Below are 12,491 nucleotides of genomic sequence, written 5' to 3' on the forward strand. Positions count from 1 at the left end.
ACTTCATTAATAAAGTTCATAAAAACACCCGGGGCTCCCTGTAGCCCAAACGGCATGACAAGGTACTCAAATTGTCCCAGTGGGGTGTTGAAGGCTGTCTTCCACTCGTCCCCCTCTTTTAGGGTGGCCAGACCGTCCCGGGCTCCCGGGAATGTCCCGGTTCTGGCCCCCTATTCCCACCTCCCGGGCTGGCTATACCGGGACCATTAGAGATCCCGGTTTAGCCAGCGGGGAGCCGGCGGGCCGAGCGTGGGGTCAGGGAAGGTGGCGAGTGAGGGACCGAGCGTCCCTGCGCGTGCGCACGGCGGTGTGGCGGGCTCTGCGCATGCTTGCTTCCCGCCCCCTCCCCGTCTTCAGGAGCTCTGCCGCCTGCCAGCTGTCCCGCTGCCCGCCGCCGCCACGTGCGCTGAGAGCGGCCATTTGCAAGGAGCAGGCTGGCCCAGCCTGCTCCTTGCAAATGGCCGCTCAGCGCGCGTGGCAGCGGCGGGCAGCGGGCGGCAGAGCTGGGCTTTCACCTCGGCGCCTGCTGCTTTCCGCCCGAGAGCAGCAGCAGCAGCAGCCTCGCGCCTCCTCGCCCACCTACCTGCCGCTGGAGCAGCCGCCGGCCGGCCCCAAAGGGCTGCAGTCGCCCAGCGCCGAGCCTTCTCCTGCCGCCGCCCTGCAGGAGCCTTCTAAGGCAAGTATGAGACCAGAGTAGACAGCGCGTCCCGGCAAACGGGGGGGGGGGGGTAAGATGCAACACCGAAGAGGGGACTTCTCCTTCGTGCTAACATTAGGGTCTGCTTTGTTTAATTCATGCTCCTCCTTAAATTGGGGGCTCAAATCCCCAGTACTTCAGATAGAGTCACACGGCCCTCCAGAGTGGGGGAAAGGCCCTTTCACTACCGCCCCCTGCCCAGCGTGGCCTCCTGGCTGCGCCCCCCCCCCCCAAAAAAACCCGCGCATATCCAGAGAAGGGAGAGAACCCCGCCTTGGGCTGCACTCGGGAGAGGACCCGACATTGCCCCGGCTGGGTAGGATCCGAACCAGACGGCAAAAGGAGACAGGCCACAGCTAGGGATGGAAAAGCAGAGGCGCTCCCCGGCGACAGCCAGCCCAGAGACCACAGGTACTCTTCCTGCCTAGTCGGTACCGTCCGGGCAAGGGCGGCTCTCTCATGCGGGGAGCAGCGATCATGGAACTGATCTGACCCCCCAATTAAGTTCAGCTGGCTGGCCTTCATCCCTTCCCTCCTCCTCCTTCCATTCTGTCTGCGGGTGCGTTTTCTCCCCCTCTTCTTTCCTTCCCTCCCTCCCAATAAGCAGCACCTCGGCCTGTTGACGCGGCTGGAGAGTTTAAGAGGCAATGTGCACCTCTGCGGCCCTGGGCAGGAAGTGGCTGGCGAGCCCTAATGGCAGCTAGTCACTCGAGCGCCGCACAAGCTGAGGCATTTTCATTCAAATTGTGCCCGGCACGAGCGCCAGGCGGGCTTCTTGGGCTGCCGCCGCAATTAGAGCTGGAGGGCCCCATTCAAAGCGAGCAGCGGGAGCTGCTGCAGCCGCCGCCATGGCGACTGCAAGGAGGAGGAAAAGCGCGGGAGAGCCGGGGCTGGTGAGTGAGAGCCTGCGGCGGGTTAGAGAGGCTCCGAGGGCATCTCGAAGGGAGTGCTGCCTCTCGGCCCCTCTTCCCTCCAGCGCCGCCTCTCCCCGCTTTGTGCCCAGGGAGATAAAGAAGTCGAGCGCGTTCGAACTAAGTAACACCCCCAGCAACAAGTCCGAAACTTCTCCTCCTCAGGGGAGCAAAGTGTGGCAAGGAGCAAGGCGAGCGCGGCTGCATCCTGCAGGTGGGGTCCCAATGCCCGCATTTTGCTTTGCCGTGTGTGTGTGGGGGGGGGGGAGAGGTTGAGCTCGAGCCCTTTGGCGCCACCAGCTGGGATCTGCCTGCCTGCTCCCCAGCCAGGCGAGGGGAACAAGTGCGCTAGTAACTTTGCAAGCGGCGGGGGTGGGGTCTCCACAGTACCCACGCTTTGCTTTGCTTTGAGGGGAAGAAGCCCTTTGCCACCCAGCAGCTTAGCTGGGGGAACTGATCCGGGGCTACGCTCTGTGTGTGGGGGTAGGGTGCGTGCCAATGCCTGGGCCGCCAGCCTGTGTGGAAAGCTGCCTCTTAACTCTGCCTGGTAGGGAGGAGAAGATGAGAGGAGCTGGCTGGAGGCAGCTTGTCCAGGTCTAACCCTGGCAACAACAACTCCAGAGAATGGCCCAGGAAGAGGTAGAGCGTGGGTGGGAGAGAGAAGGAACAGACTCCTGTTTGTATGCATGTTCTCTCTCTCATTTTTGTTGCCTTAACTAGCCCAACAAACTAGCTGTTAGGAGAGCCTTGCAATTCCCCCCACCCTATGACACTGGCCCTCCTCCCTTTCAGCTACTGTGATCACATTTTTAGAAGTATTTATTAAGTGGCACCAGGCAACAAATCTCCCTTGCTTCCAAAGTCACAGCCTTTGATCTAGTCTGCTTGTTGTTTTTCTCTCCTCCCGAGCGAGGACTGTGGGGGAGCGGGAGAGGGGATGCAAAGTGTTCCTTTTCACAGAATGCAAGCTTTTATTGCTGTAATAAGAAATGTAAATGCCCCATGGGGAAAAAAAAGTCTTTCTTAAGAGTCTGGTCTGGGGGTTATCCTGGTTTAGTTTTGCGCCCTGTAGCCAACTCCAAACGTCAAGGGTGATCGTCTCTGTGCTGGCTATTCGGTAGACTTGGAGCTTTGTGACTGGTTGCAGTTCTTTATTGCGCCTTTGTTTAAATGGTAATGACAAGGAAAAAGGAAAGGTTCCCTGTGCAAGCACCGGTCGCTTTCCTCCTCCTCCTCCTCGCCCTCCCACTTTTCTCTTCTCCCTCCCTCCCTCCCGCAGGGGCCGGCGCTGCCTGCTTAGGTGTGAAAGAACCTCCGCCTTCCCTGCCTCCCCTGCCGTGCCATCCCTCCCTGACCCCCCCTCCCCCGTCGTCGATGAGTGAGCGAAGGAGCAGAGCGAGGCAGCCCAGGGCTGGGGTGGGGGGCTTGTGAGCGGTGGCGGCAGCGCTGAGGCCAGGCGAGGCTGAGGGAAAGGTGCCCCTATCCTTCATTATTTCCTAGGGAGGGAAGGGATTTAAAAGATGTGCGGTCCCTTTAAATGTGGCCATAACTCCCTTGAAGTTCAATTGTTTGTCACACCCTTGTTCCTGGCTCCACCCCCAAAGTCTCCTGGCTCCACCCCCAAAGTCCCCAGATATTTCTTGAATTGGACTTGGCAACCCTAAGGGGGGTGGGATATTTGGGGTGGATGCGGGTGGGCGGGGAGAAGCTTTCTCCGTGGCGTTGGCACATCAGACCGCGGATTAGACCTCTCAGTTCTGGTAAACACCATTATATAGAAGAAGTGTGTGTGTGGAGGGGGAGAAGCAGAATTGTATGGACTTAAGAAGAGACTGCTTAGTTTGAAGTGCTCCCCCTCCCTCCGTGTGCTTGTTAATGATTTCTGTTCGAAAATGTATAGGCTAGGGCAGCAGGCTTTAGAGTGAGTATTTTATCATTGTTTGTTTTGTAGCTTTTTGCCTTCTTGGTGAGGAGCTGCTACATAGGATACCCAGTGCAGCCTTCCAGGCAACATGCAGTCCTGTATGTTAAAACTTAAGTGTGCGTGCCCCCCCCTCCGGGGGTGTTGTGTGTGTGCATGTTGTTTTGTTTTCTCAAACTCAGGCTTTGGACCGCAAGCTCTTGTCCCTCAATTGTCAACCAACCCTTTCCCCTCCCCACAACACAATTACTTCTGTTAAATACAAAGCCTGCATGGAGGTTATGTATATTTCATAAGATCAACAGCACAGCATGAAAACCTCTCTAACCTAGATTTGTCTGTTTGCTACAGCAAGAAAGTGCACCCTTTTAGAGTGTGTTTGTGTGAGAGAGAAATAGAGGAGGCAAAATGTTTGGGAGTATTTGAGACTACAGCTGCCTTTTAAGATTGTAGTCAACTGAGAGCAGCCAGCAGAAATGGTGCTAATAATGAGGATCATGCATTTTGGGCAACATTTTAATGAAAGAAGAATTTTGTTGAAACTGTAGAATTTGCTGTATTTAATCAGTCTTTTATAGCTAACTGTTTAGTCAGATTCTTAAATTGCAGGGCTTTATCTGCATGGTCTACTGATTTAATTTCTGTGGTTTACAGAGTTTTCTAAAGTAATCTGGTTTTGAAATTTTTAAAGTTCCCTACTTTTAGTAATGTGCACCTTTACACTTTCGCCACTAGTTCAGCAGTTAACACTTACAACTGGTGTGCATAGTGTTTTGTATAAGGAGTTTAAAGCTCTCCAAATTGTCTGATGTGCAGTTTTTGTTCCCAGATGTGAGGTGTATTGAAAGTTCACTGTTTGTTCACAAAACATCTGTTGATCTGAAAAATGAAATTTAATAGAGCCAAATAGAATAGAGCATCAATACATCCCAGCACACTGGGAACTGCCTATATAAATCATGATTGATTTTTTTTACGCAGCATGCTCTTAAGAGCTACATTATACAACTGAGGAAGCAAACAAAATCTATGTTTCTTTATTTAGGCATATTAAAGAATGCACTTTCCACCCACGTTCATTGCACTTTCCAACTGGGCTTTGCCAGTTTGCACAATGAAACCCAACTGGAAAGAGCATTGAAAGAGCATTACTTTGCATGTGTTATTGCAGCCTTATTTTGTTTAACTTATAGCCATTGTTCCTTCTAAGCTGTGGAATCTTGTGAGCAAAAATTCTGCCTCATAAGCTACTGGAATTAAAGTGAGCAAGTGATTTAGCTACTGCATAAATTAGTTTGCTCTTGGACTATATTTCCTGAGCTAATACAAAAATGTGTGAGCAGGAGGCTAAAAAACGGAGCTAGCTCACACTAACTCAGCTTAGAGGGAATATTTCTCAAGAGCTTGATGTCATGTCTGACTGAAATTCAATACCAACTCAAACATGTTACTGTACTGAACTATGAATGACATATTTCACTAGAAGATTAAATGGAGACACCTAAAAGAAGAGTTGGATTTATACCCTGTCCTTCGCTTGTCTCAGAGCAGTTTACAATCTCCTTCCCTTCCTCTTCCCACAACAAGCACAGAGGTAAAGTGAGGCTGAGAGAGCTCTGAGAGAACTGCTCTTGAGAGAGCAACTCTAAGAGCTGTTGCATGTGGAGAAGCAGGGAATCAAACCCAGTTCTCCAGATTAGACTCCACTGCTCTTAACCATTATTCCAAACGGGTTTGTCTGGTTCTGAAGTATCAACTACTATTCATGTTTCCGGCGGTGATATTTGGGGGAAATGACATCACAGGAAGTGCTGTCAAAGGAGGTGATGTCACTTCCTGCTTCTGGCAGGTGGCGCGGGGGAAATGATGTCACAGGAAGTGATGTCACTTCCTGTTTCCGGCAGGTGGCGGCGGGGGGGGGGAATGACGTCACAGGAAGTGATGTCACTTCCTGTTTCCGGCGGTGGCATGCCGTCGCCGGAAGTGACGTCACTTCCTGTTTCCGGCGGTGGCATGACGTCACCGGAAGTGACGTCACTTCCTGTTTCCGGCGGCGCACGCGCTTCGCGCGCGCACACCCCTACCTTCCCCCCCCCCTAAGGTGTCCCTGGCTGGCCTTCAGACATTATGGCCACCCTACCCTCTTTGATGCGGACACGGAAGTATGCGTCTCGGAGGTCGAGTTTGGTAAATATTTTCCCCTTTGCTACGGTGTTTAATAAGTCCTTTATCAACGGGATCGGGTAGGCGTTTGACATGGAAATCCCGTTTATCGCACGAAAATCTGTGCAAAGCCTAAGAGACCCGTCCTTTTTCTTTCGGAATAGGACGGGGGCGGCATGGGGAGCTGTGGCGGGTCGAATAAAGCCACGCTTTAGATTTTTGTCCAAAAACTTTCGGAGTTCAGCCTTCTCCGCCCAACCCATGGAGTACAGTTTCGCTTTGGGAAGCTGCTGCCCAGGGATTAGTTCAATGGCACAGTCTGTAGGGCGGTGGGGCGGTAGCTCATCCGCTTCCTTCTCGCTAAATGCCAGCTTTAAGTCTCGGTACTCCTTGGGGATGGAGGCGACTTCCTCGAGTGTGAGGCACGCCCGCATGTTTTGGGGGGGAGCGTGCGGTCCCCACTCGGGGCGCCAGTGGTGATGCTCGCACCTCCAATCCGGGAACCGGACGATCTGTTCCTCCCACCTTATGTCGGGTTGGTGGCGGGCGAGCCAAGCTGAGCCTACTACCACGTCGAAAGAGCAGGAGGGGGCGATTACGAAAGTCTCAATTCCCCAATGCTCCTCGGTCCCTACCGGGACCGCCTGAGTTTCTAAAGTACATGGTTCCCCTCGCATGGGCCCCCCGTCCATTTGCTGGAACTGCATCGGTTGTGGCAGGGGCGAAGTGGCTAATCCCAGCGCCTCAACTAGGCGGGGGGTGATCAAGTCCCTGTTACACCCTGAGTCGATTAGCGCTCGGGCGTGCATGAATCTCTTTAGGTTCGGGTTAAGGAGGGTGACGGCCATAAAAAGTAAACCCCCAGTTGCTCTCACCGTGAGGAGTGCCGGCTGTTGTTGGACCTGCTTTGCGGCACCCATTAAAGCAGGTCGCTGTCGTTTCCCGCCGACTCGGTGTCGTCCGATTCCTCGGTCGATTCTTCGACTGCCGCCAGGCTGGTGGTAAAATCCTCGTCAGTCGCCAAGGAAGTGGCGACGGAGCCCCGACTGGGCTCCTTCGATCGGCTGCTCTTCTTCTTCTTCGGGCCCGGGGTGGTTGGCCGCGCCGTGGGTGGTGTGGAACCCGCTTTCCCAGGGCAGTTAGCAGCAAGATGATTTGGGTCCCCGCATTGGAAGCACTTGCGGGCGGGAGACGGGGTGGAGGTCGTCGGAGCCTTCTTCCCTTCGGATTTAGTTGGGGTGTGTTTGGCTCCCTTCCTCGCTAGTTGCTGTCTCCTCATCCCCACATGTTGGAGGTTGGTCTCCACCTCCCCGGCCAGTTGGATCCAGCCGACCAACGTGTCGGGCCTTCCCTGACTGTAGCAGCGGTCGAGGATGCTCGGATTCAACCCGTTGATGAACGCGGTGTATTTCATGACCTCGTTCCATCCCCTCGCTGCCGCACAGTACCCCAGGAATTCGGTGGCGTACTCGCGGGTGGAGCGGTTGCCCTGTTCGATGCGTTGAAGGGCAGCGACCGCCTTCTCCTCCCGTAAGGGATCTCCATACTGGCGGAGCATCGCGTGCAGGAACCCTGCCACGGTAGCTAATTCGGGCTTTCTCCCCATGAAAAGCCCCACATACCACTTGCGGGCCGCCCCTCTCAGTCGAGACGCGATGTGGTACACTCGGCTGGCCTCGGTAGGGTAGTCGGCGCCCCAGTGGGTGAAAAACGTGTCGCACTGAATGGTAAAGTATTCCACGTCCTCCGGATTCCCATCGAACGTAATCTTCAACTCTCTTCCCCGTCCCTCGGCCCCTCCTGGCGCTCGCGGCGCCCCAGGTGGCGGTGCTGGGCCCGGCAGGGCCGGCGGGATCGGAACGGGAGGTGCAGGCGGCGCCGGGGCGGCCGGGGCCCCTGGTGCAGGTGGCGCCGGCGGTGCCGGGGCGGCCGGAGCCGGCGGAGCCGGGGGTGCTGGGACCGCTGGGGCCGCTGGGGCCGGCGGCGCCGGGGCAGCTGGAGCCTGCGGGGCGGGGGCCGGCGGGGCGACAGGCGGTTGCCCCAGTGGCAACACTCCATACGGTATCCCCAGGACCGCGGTTTGCAACGTGCGGAGCTGGTCGTGGATAGCTCCCAGGTTCTGCTGCATCTCCTCGGCCATCGTCACACGGGAACGGTGCACATCGCCGTGAATTTCCCGCACCCAATCGAATAATTCGTTGCGGAGGGTCCGGATCGGGTCTTCCCCCCCTCGGGGCTCCGTGCCCTCCGCCTGGCCCTCGTCGTCGTCTCCTGCCCCTCCTTCGCCCAACATGCTTCGGTACCGCTGCTCCGCGGCGTCGATTGCTGCCGTGGACTTCCGCGGGCTCCAGGTTCGCGGGGCCGGGAAGGCGGCGTCGACCGAGAAGGGCGCTGGAACCTTAATTTTGCGTCGGACCCCCGTCACGTTTGGGTCGAGCGGCGGGTCCTCCGATGGGGTGGTGGGCTCTCCGTCGTCTGGTACTTTTGCCGCCATCGGGCCAAGCCTCCAGTACAGATAAGCCACGAACAATGGGATTACTGTTATAATGTCAGAACTCAAGAACTTCAAACGGATCCCATACTTAGTTAAAAAGCTAGGATTTTATTGAAGAGAACTAGGTGCTGGAAAAGGCAAGATAACAGTAATGGCGAGAGCCAGCATCAGCTTGATTTTATACACGTAAAGCAAACATCTCACAAAGCCACAATTCACATTGTAGGGCGCAGCTGTCTTCTCACCATCACTATCAGTAGAGAGGATGCCTCCCTACTCCGAAGGCCATGCTGTTCGGCTTCAAAGGGTCCCAGTGTGAGAATGTGCAGAGACAAGACATAATTCATTCTACAGCCCCAAATATTTTGGATACCAGTGGGGCAAGGTTAATTACTATTCAGGCACTCTGGGTTAAGCAGAGGTTACAACATGGAGTCAGTCTGGTTCAGTAACAATACAGCTCTAAGTTGCAATAAAACTACCATACAGCATTGGTCACATTATAAAGGACCAGCAGCAAAGATACAAGTTCTGACAGACTGTCAGGGAGATGACAGGAAACAAATTAGAGTTATGTCCACTCCAATGTTCCCTCTAAGCTGCAGAGTCTTGTGAGCAAAATTTCTGCTTTGTGAGCTACTGCCATTAAAATTGTAAGCTTTCGTTTGCTTTTAGTTGGTCTTAAAGGTGCACTTGTCTACTTCTTTGTTCTGTTGCTTCAGACCAACACGGCTGCCTGCTGGGATCTATCTGCCATTAAAGTTGTGAGCTACTGCATAAATTATTGTGCTCTGGGGTCATCCTTCCAGAGCTCAGACAAAAATGTGTGAGCTGGAGGCTAAAAATCTGTGAGCTAGCTCGTGCTAATTCGGCTTAGAGGGGAGCACTGGTCCATGCCGAAAAACTGAGAGGTTAGCTTCTGATCTTCTGTTGTTTTGTATCTCCATCCCCCAGGAGAACATCTCTGGAGTATTCAACAAGACCTGCGCTATCAGCTACACTTCGTACCGAAATGTCTTTCCTATTTGGGCCCTTGGACGGTTTTCTCACCTGCATCCTTCCAGCCCACTGGCTGGCAAGTGTTTGACTGAGGAAATGAAGAAACAGCCAATGGGTACAGATGTCCTGCCCGCTCCAACTAAGCTGGCTTCCTGATTAGATCTTTCTGTGAAATTTCTCAACCACAGGACTTTTGAGGATGACTAAAAGGCTCTGCTTGGTTCTTAAAGAATCATTGAGGATAGAGAGCTGATAGAGGACACTGAAGGCTTCTCCAAACGGCTTGTCCTCCCTGCAAGCTGTGTTGTTGTTTTTTCCTGCTGTGTACTTTTTTGTATATATGCAAACGCACAGTAAGAGGGAGCAAAAATAGTTTGTACCTGTTGCCAACTATGCAACCTGCGAGCCAACTGACGTTAAAGGCTTAAATCCAGAGATAGCAACTACAGAGAAACAAGATAGGTGTTTCCTCAAACCTGAAAAAAAACAACTGGGTTTGCAGAAAAATCTGAAATCTTAAAAATAAGAACAAAGCAGGGGTCTTAAGAGTCTCCAAAATGATAGAAACAGCTATTAGTGGCTGTTGCTAGGTAACCTCAGCGTTTCGGGGTTGTGTGTGGCGGTAAGGGGAGTGCTTCTTGAGGTTCAGAACTGTGCCGATCTTCTTCGTAGTCCCTGTGCAATCCCACACTTGGGTTTTTAACCCCTCAGTCAATTTTGTGCACCTCACGTATTGTGGAGCTTGTCTCTTGTGGGGTGTCTCTGTGTGGTGATGGCAACTGAGTCTAGTTTTTAAAATAACTGAGGTAAATAAAGAACTTTTCTCACAGTGGCGGTCTTTTTTATTCTTTACCTTTCAACTGTAATTCTATTGCAAAGTTGTTTGTGTAGCTGTAATTTTAGGAGGTCTCTAAATGGAATAGAAAGAAACCTCTTTGCATACTCTGTTTTCCTATTTATGAGCCTTTTAAAATTGCTGTCTATGAAGATGGAAGTAGATTGAAGGAGTGAGAAAATATGCCATGCTCTGCATTCTTCTGATCTAGTTACCTGTTCCTGACATCCTAACTTCTGTTTATTCTGTGACTTGCCATGCTGAGATTCAGTAAACCTGCCCAGTTTTTGTCCCTCTAAGAAAGTTTTTTTTAATGTAGCCCTCATCAGCATGTAAAAACCAGTGTGCCTAAAAGTGCTCACAGATTGCCTGTTTTATTCACAAGAAATATAAACACACATTGTGATATACTGGCTAACACATTTAGTAAACCTTTTTAAAAGAGTCAATATAAATCTTTTGTACACATTATAAAGAAATACAACTTTACAATATTACAAAGAAAAGTCCATCCAATGAACACCAGGATTTAGGCTCATTTTGTCAAAAGTCTTCCTCTGGAGTATTCCTATTTTCTTCAAAGTTATCAGCCCCTTGTTATAATTCAGTGTTGATATTGGGAACAAGCCAGGCCTTAACCTCTTCTCTAAACAGATGTTTTATTCACAAAGCAAATTCTACAACAAACGTGTAGAGGTAGGCAGGTCTGTATATCCCAACTGAGCTATTCAGTGTCAAGTCACAACCAGAGGATTTATTTTTGTAGCAGGAACTCCTTTGCATATTACGCCACACACCCCTGATGTAGCCAATCCTCCAAGAGCTTACAGGGCCTACTGTAAGCTCTTGGAGGATTGGCTACATCGGAGGTGTGGCTTAATATGCAAAGGAGTTCCTGCTACAAAAAAAGGCCCTGGTTCCCTTAAGAACTGGTGACATCATAAAGGTATAGAAACATTCTAAGCCCGTGAGGCTTTTCAGAGCCTTGGAATCAACTGACTCCTTTCCATCCAAGTCTGCCTCTTAGAGGTTATTAAATTAGCTCTTTCTTGTTAAGAAGAAAGAAGAAGATGACCGATGAGTGGATGAAAAGAATACAGGAAGAAAATGCAGAACTAAAAAGTCAAATCCGGTTACTCAAGGAGAATTACGAATTGCGTGTGTTGTTCAGTCAGCAGCAGTATGAGAACAACATCCCAGGCCAGTCCTCAGCCTTTCCGGTCCCTCCTACGTATCCTGAGGTTTCTTCACTGGCAAAAGGAGGTAAAGGGCAAGCCATGCTATTTTGCTGAGCACTGCTCTTAAGTACGTTTCTGTTTTTAAATTCGCCTGTACAGCTTATCCCTCTCTGAAGCTCTTTTTCTGCAATCCCCTCAGCCCAGGCTGTTGAGTAGAGAGGGAATCAGTATGAATGTGGGAGGCAAGCCAAATGAAAAATACATTTTTGGGACAGGTTGAGACAACTGGGTATCCAAAAGATCTTAGCCCCCGCCCCCTCCCCCCGCCTTTGCTGACAATCAGGGCTTTTTTTGTAGCAGGAACTCCTTTGCATATTAGGCTACACACCCCTGATGTAGCCAATCCTCCAAGAGCTTATAGGGCTCTTAGTACAGGGCCTACTGTAAGCTCCAGGAGGATTGGCTACATCAGGGGTGTGTGTCCCTATATGTAAAGGAGTTAGGCTTCCCAATCCCCAGGTCCCAGCAGGGGATCCCCCGGTTTTACAGGCTTCCCCCCTCCCCCAGCCAGCTGACCGGCGGGGGAAGCCCTGCCCCCACAGCCATCATGCACCTCCATGAATGATTCTCATAGGGAATGATGGGGAATTGATCTGCAGGTATCAGGGGCTCTGGGGGGGCTGTTTTTTGAGGTAGAAGCACCAAATTTTCAGTATAGCATCTAGTGCCTTTCCCCAAAATACCCCCGAAGTTTCAAAAAGATTGGACCAGGGGGTCCAATTCTATGAGCCCCAAAAGAAGGTGCCCCTATCCTTCATTATTTCCTATGGAAGGAAGGCATTTTAAAAGGTGTGCTGTCCCTTTAAATGTGATGGCCAGAACTTCCTTGGAGTTCAGTTATGCTTGTTACGCCTTTGCTCCTGGCTCCACCCCCAAAGTCCCCAGATATTTCTTGAATTGGACTTGGCAACCCTAAAAAGAGTTCCTGCTCCTGAAAAAGCCCTGCTGACAATTAAGTATTATTTTATGCAGCCCAGTTTATGAAGTTTGTGGACTAATGATCCCAGCTGGAAACCCTGTGTTCTATAAATTTATACTGTTTTTATTGGCTTTAAATTGTTATTTTTCTTTGAAATGCAAATAATTTTATTCAGTTAAAGTTACAACAAGGGCAAAGTACACATTAAAGTAAGTAGTCAAATATACTATATTGCTTCATAGGACAACGGTGATATCAAAAGGATATATGAAAGATTACCTCAAAGGCATAAAAAAAAAAATCCCGGAAAAATG

At 51.4% G+C, this 12,491-nt stretch overlaps 1 protein-coding gene across 1 annotated transcript in view; it reads left to right on the top strand.

Moving 5' to 3' along the window:
* LSS (lanosterol synthase) overlaps positions 1–10,014 on the top strand; it is a 50,347-nt gene extending 40,333 nt beyond the window's left edge. Inside the window, exon 21 of the mRNA XM_060232087.1 lies at positions 9,141–10,014. Coding sequence (XP_060088070.1) covers positions 9,141–9,341 — 201 coding nt within the window. The 3' untranslated portion in view covers positions 9,342–10,014. The remainder of the gene's footprint in view (positions 1–9,140) is intronic.
* Positions 10,015–12,491: the final 2,477 nt, after the last annotated feature.

This window comes from Heteronotia binoei, chromosome 1, assembly GCF_032191835.1.
Source record: "Heteronotia binoei isolate CCM8104 ecotype False Entrance Well chromosome 1, APGP_CSIRO_Hbin_v1, whole genome shotgun sequence".
Classification (NCBI taxonomy): domain Eukaryota; kingdom Metazoa; phylum Chordata; class Lepidosauria; order Squamata; family Gekkonidae; genus Heteronotia; species Heteronotia binoei.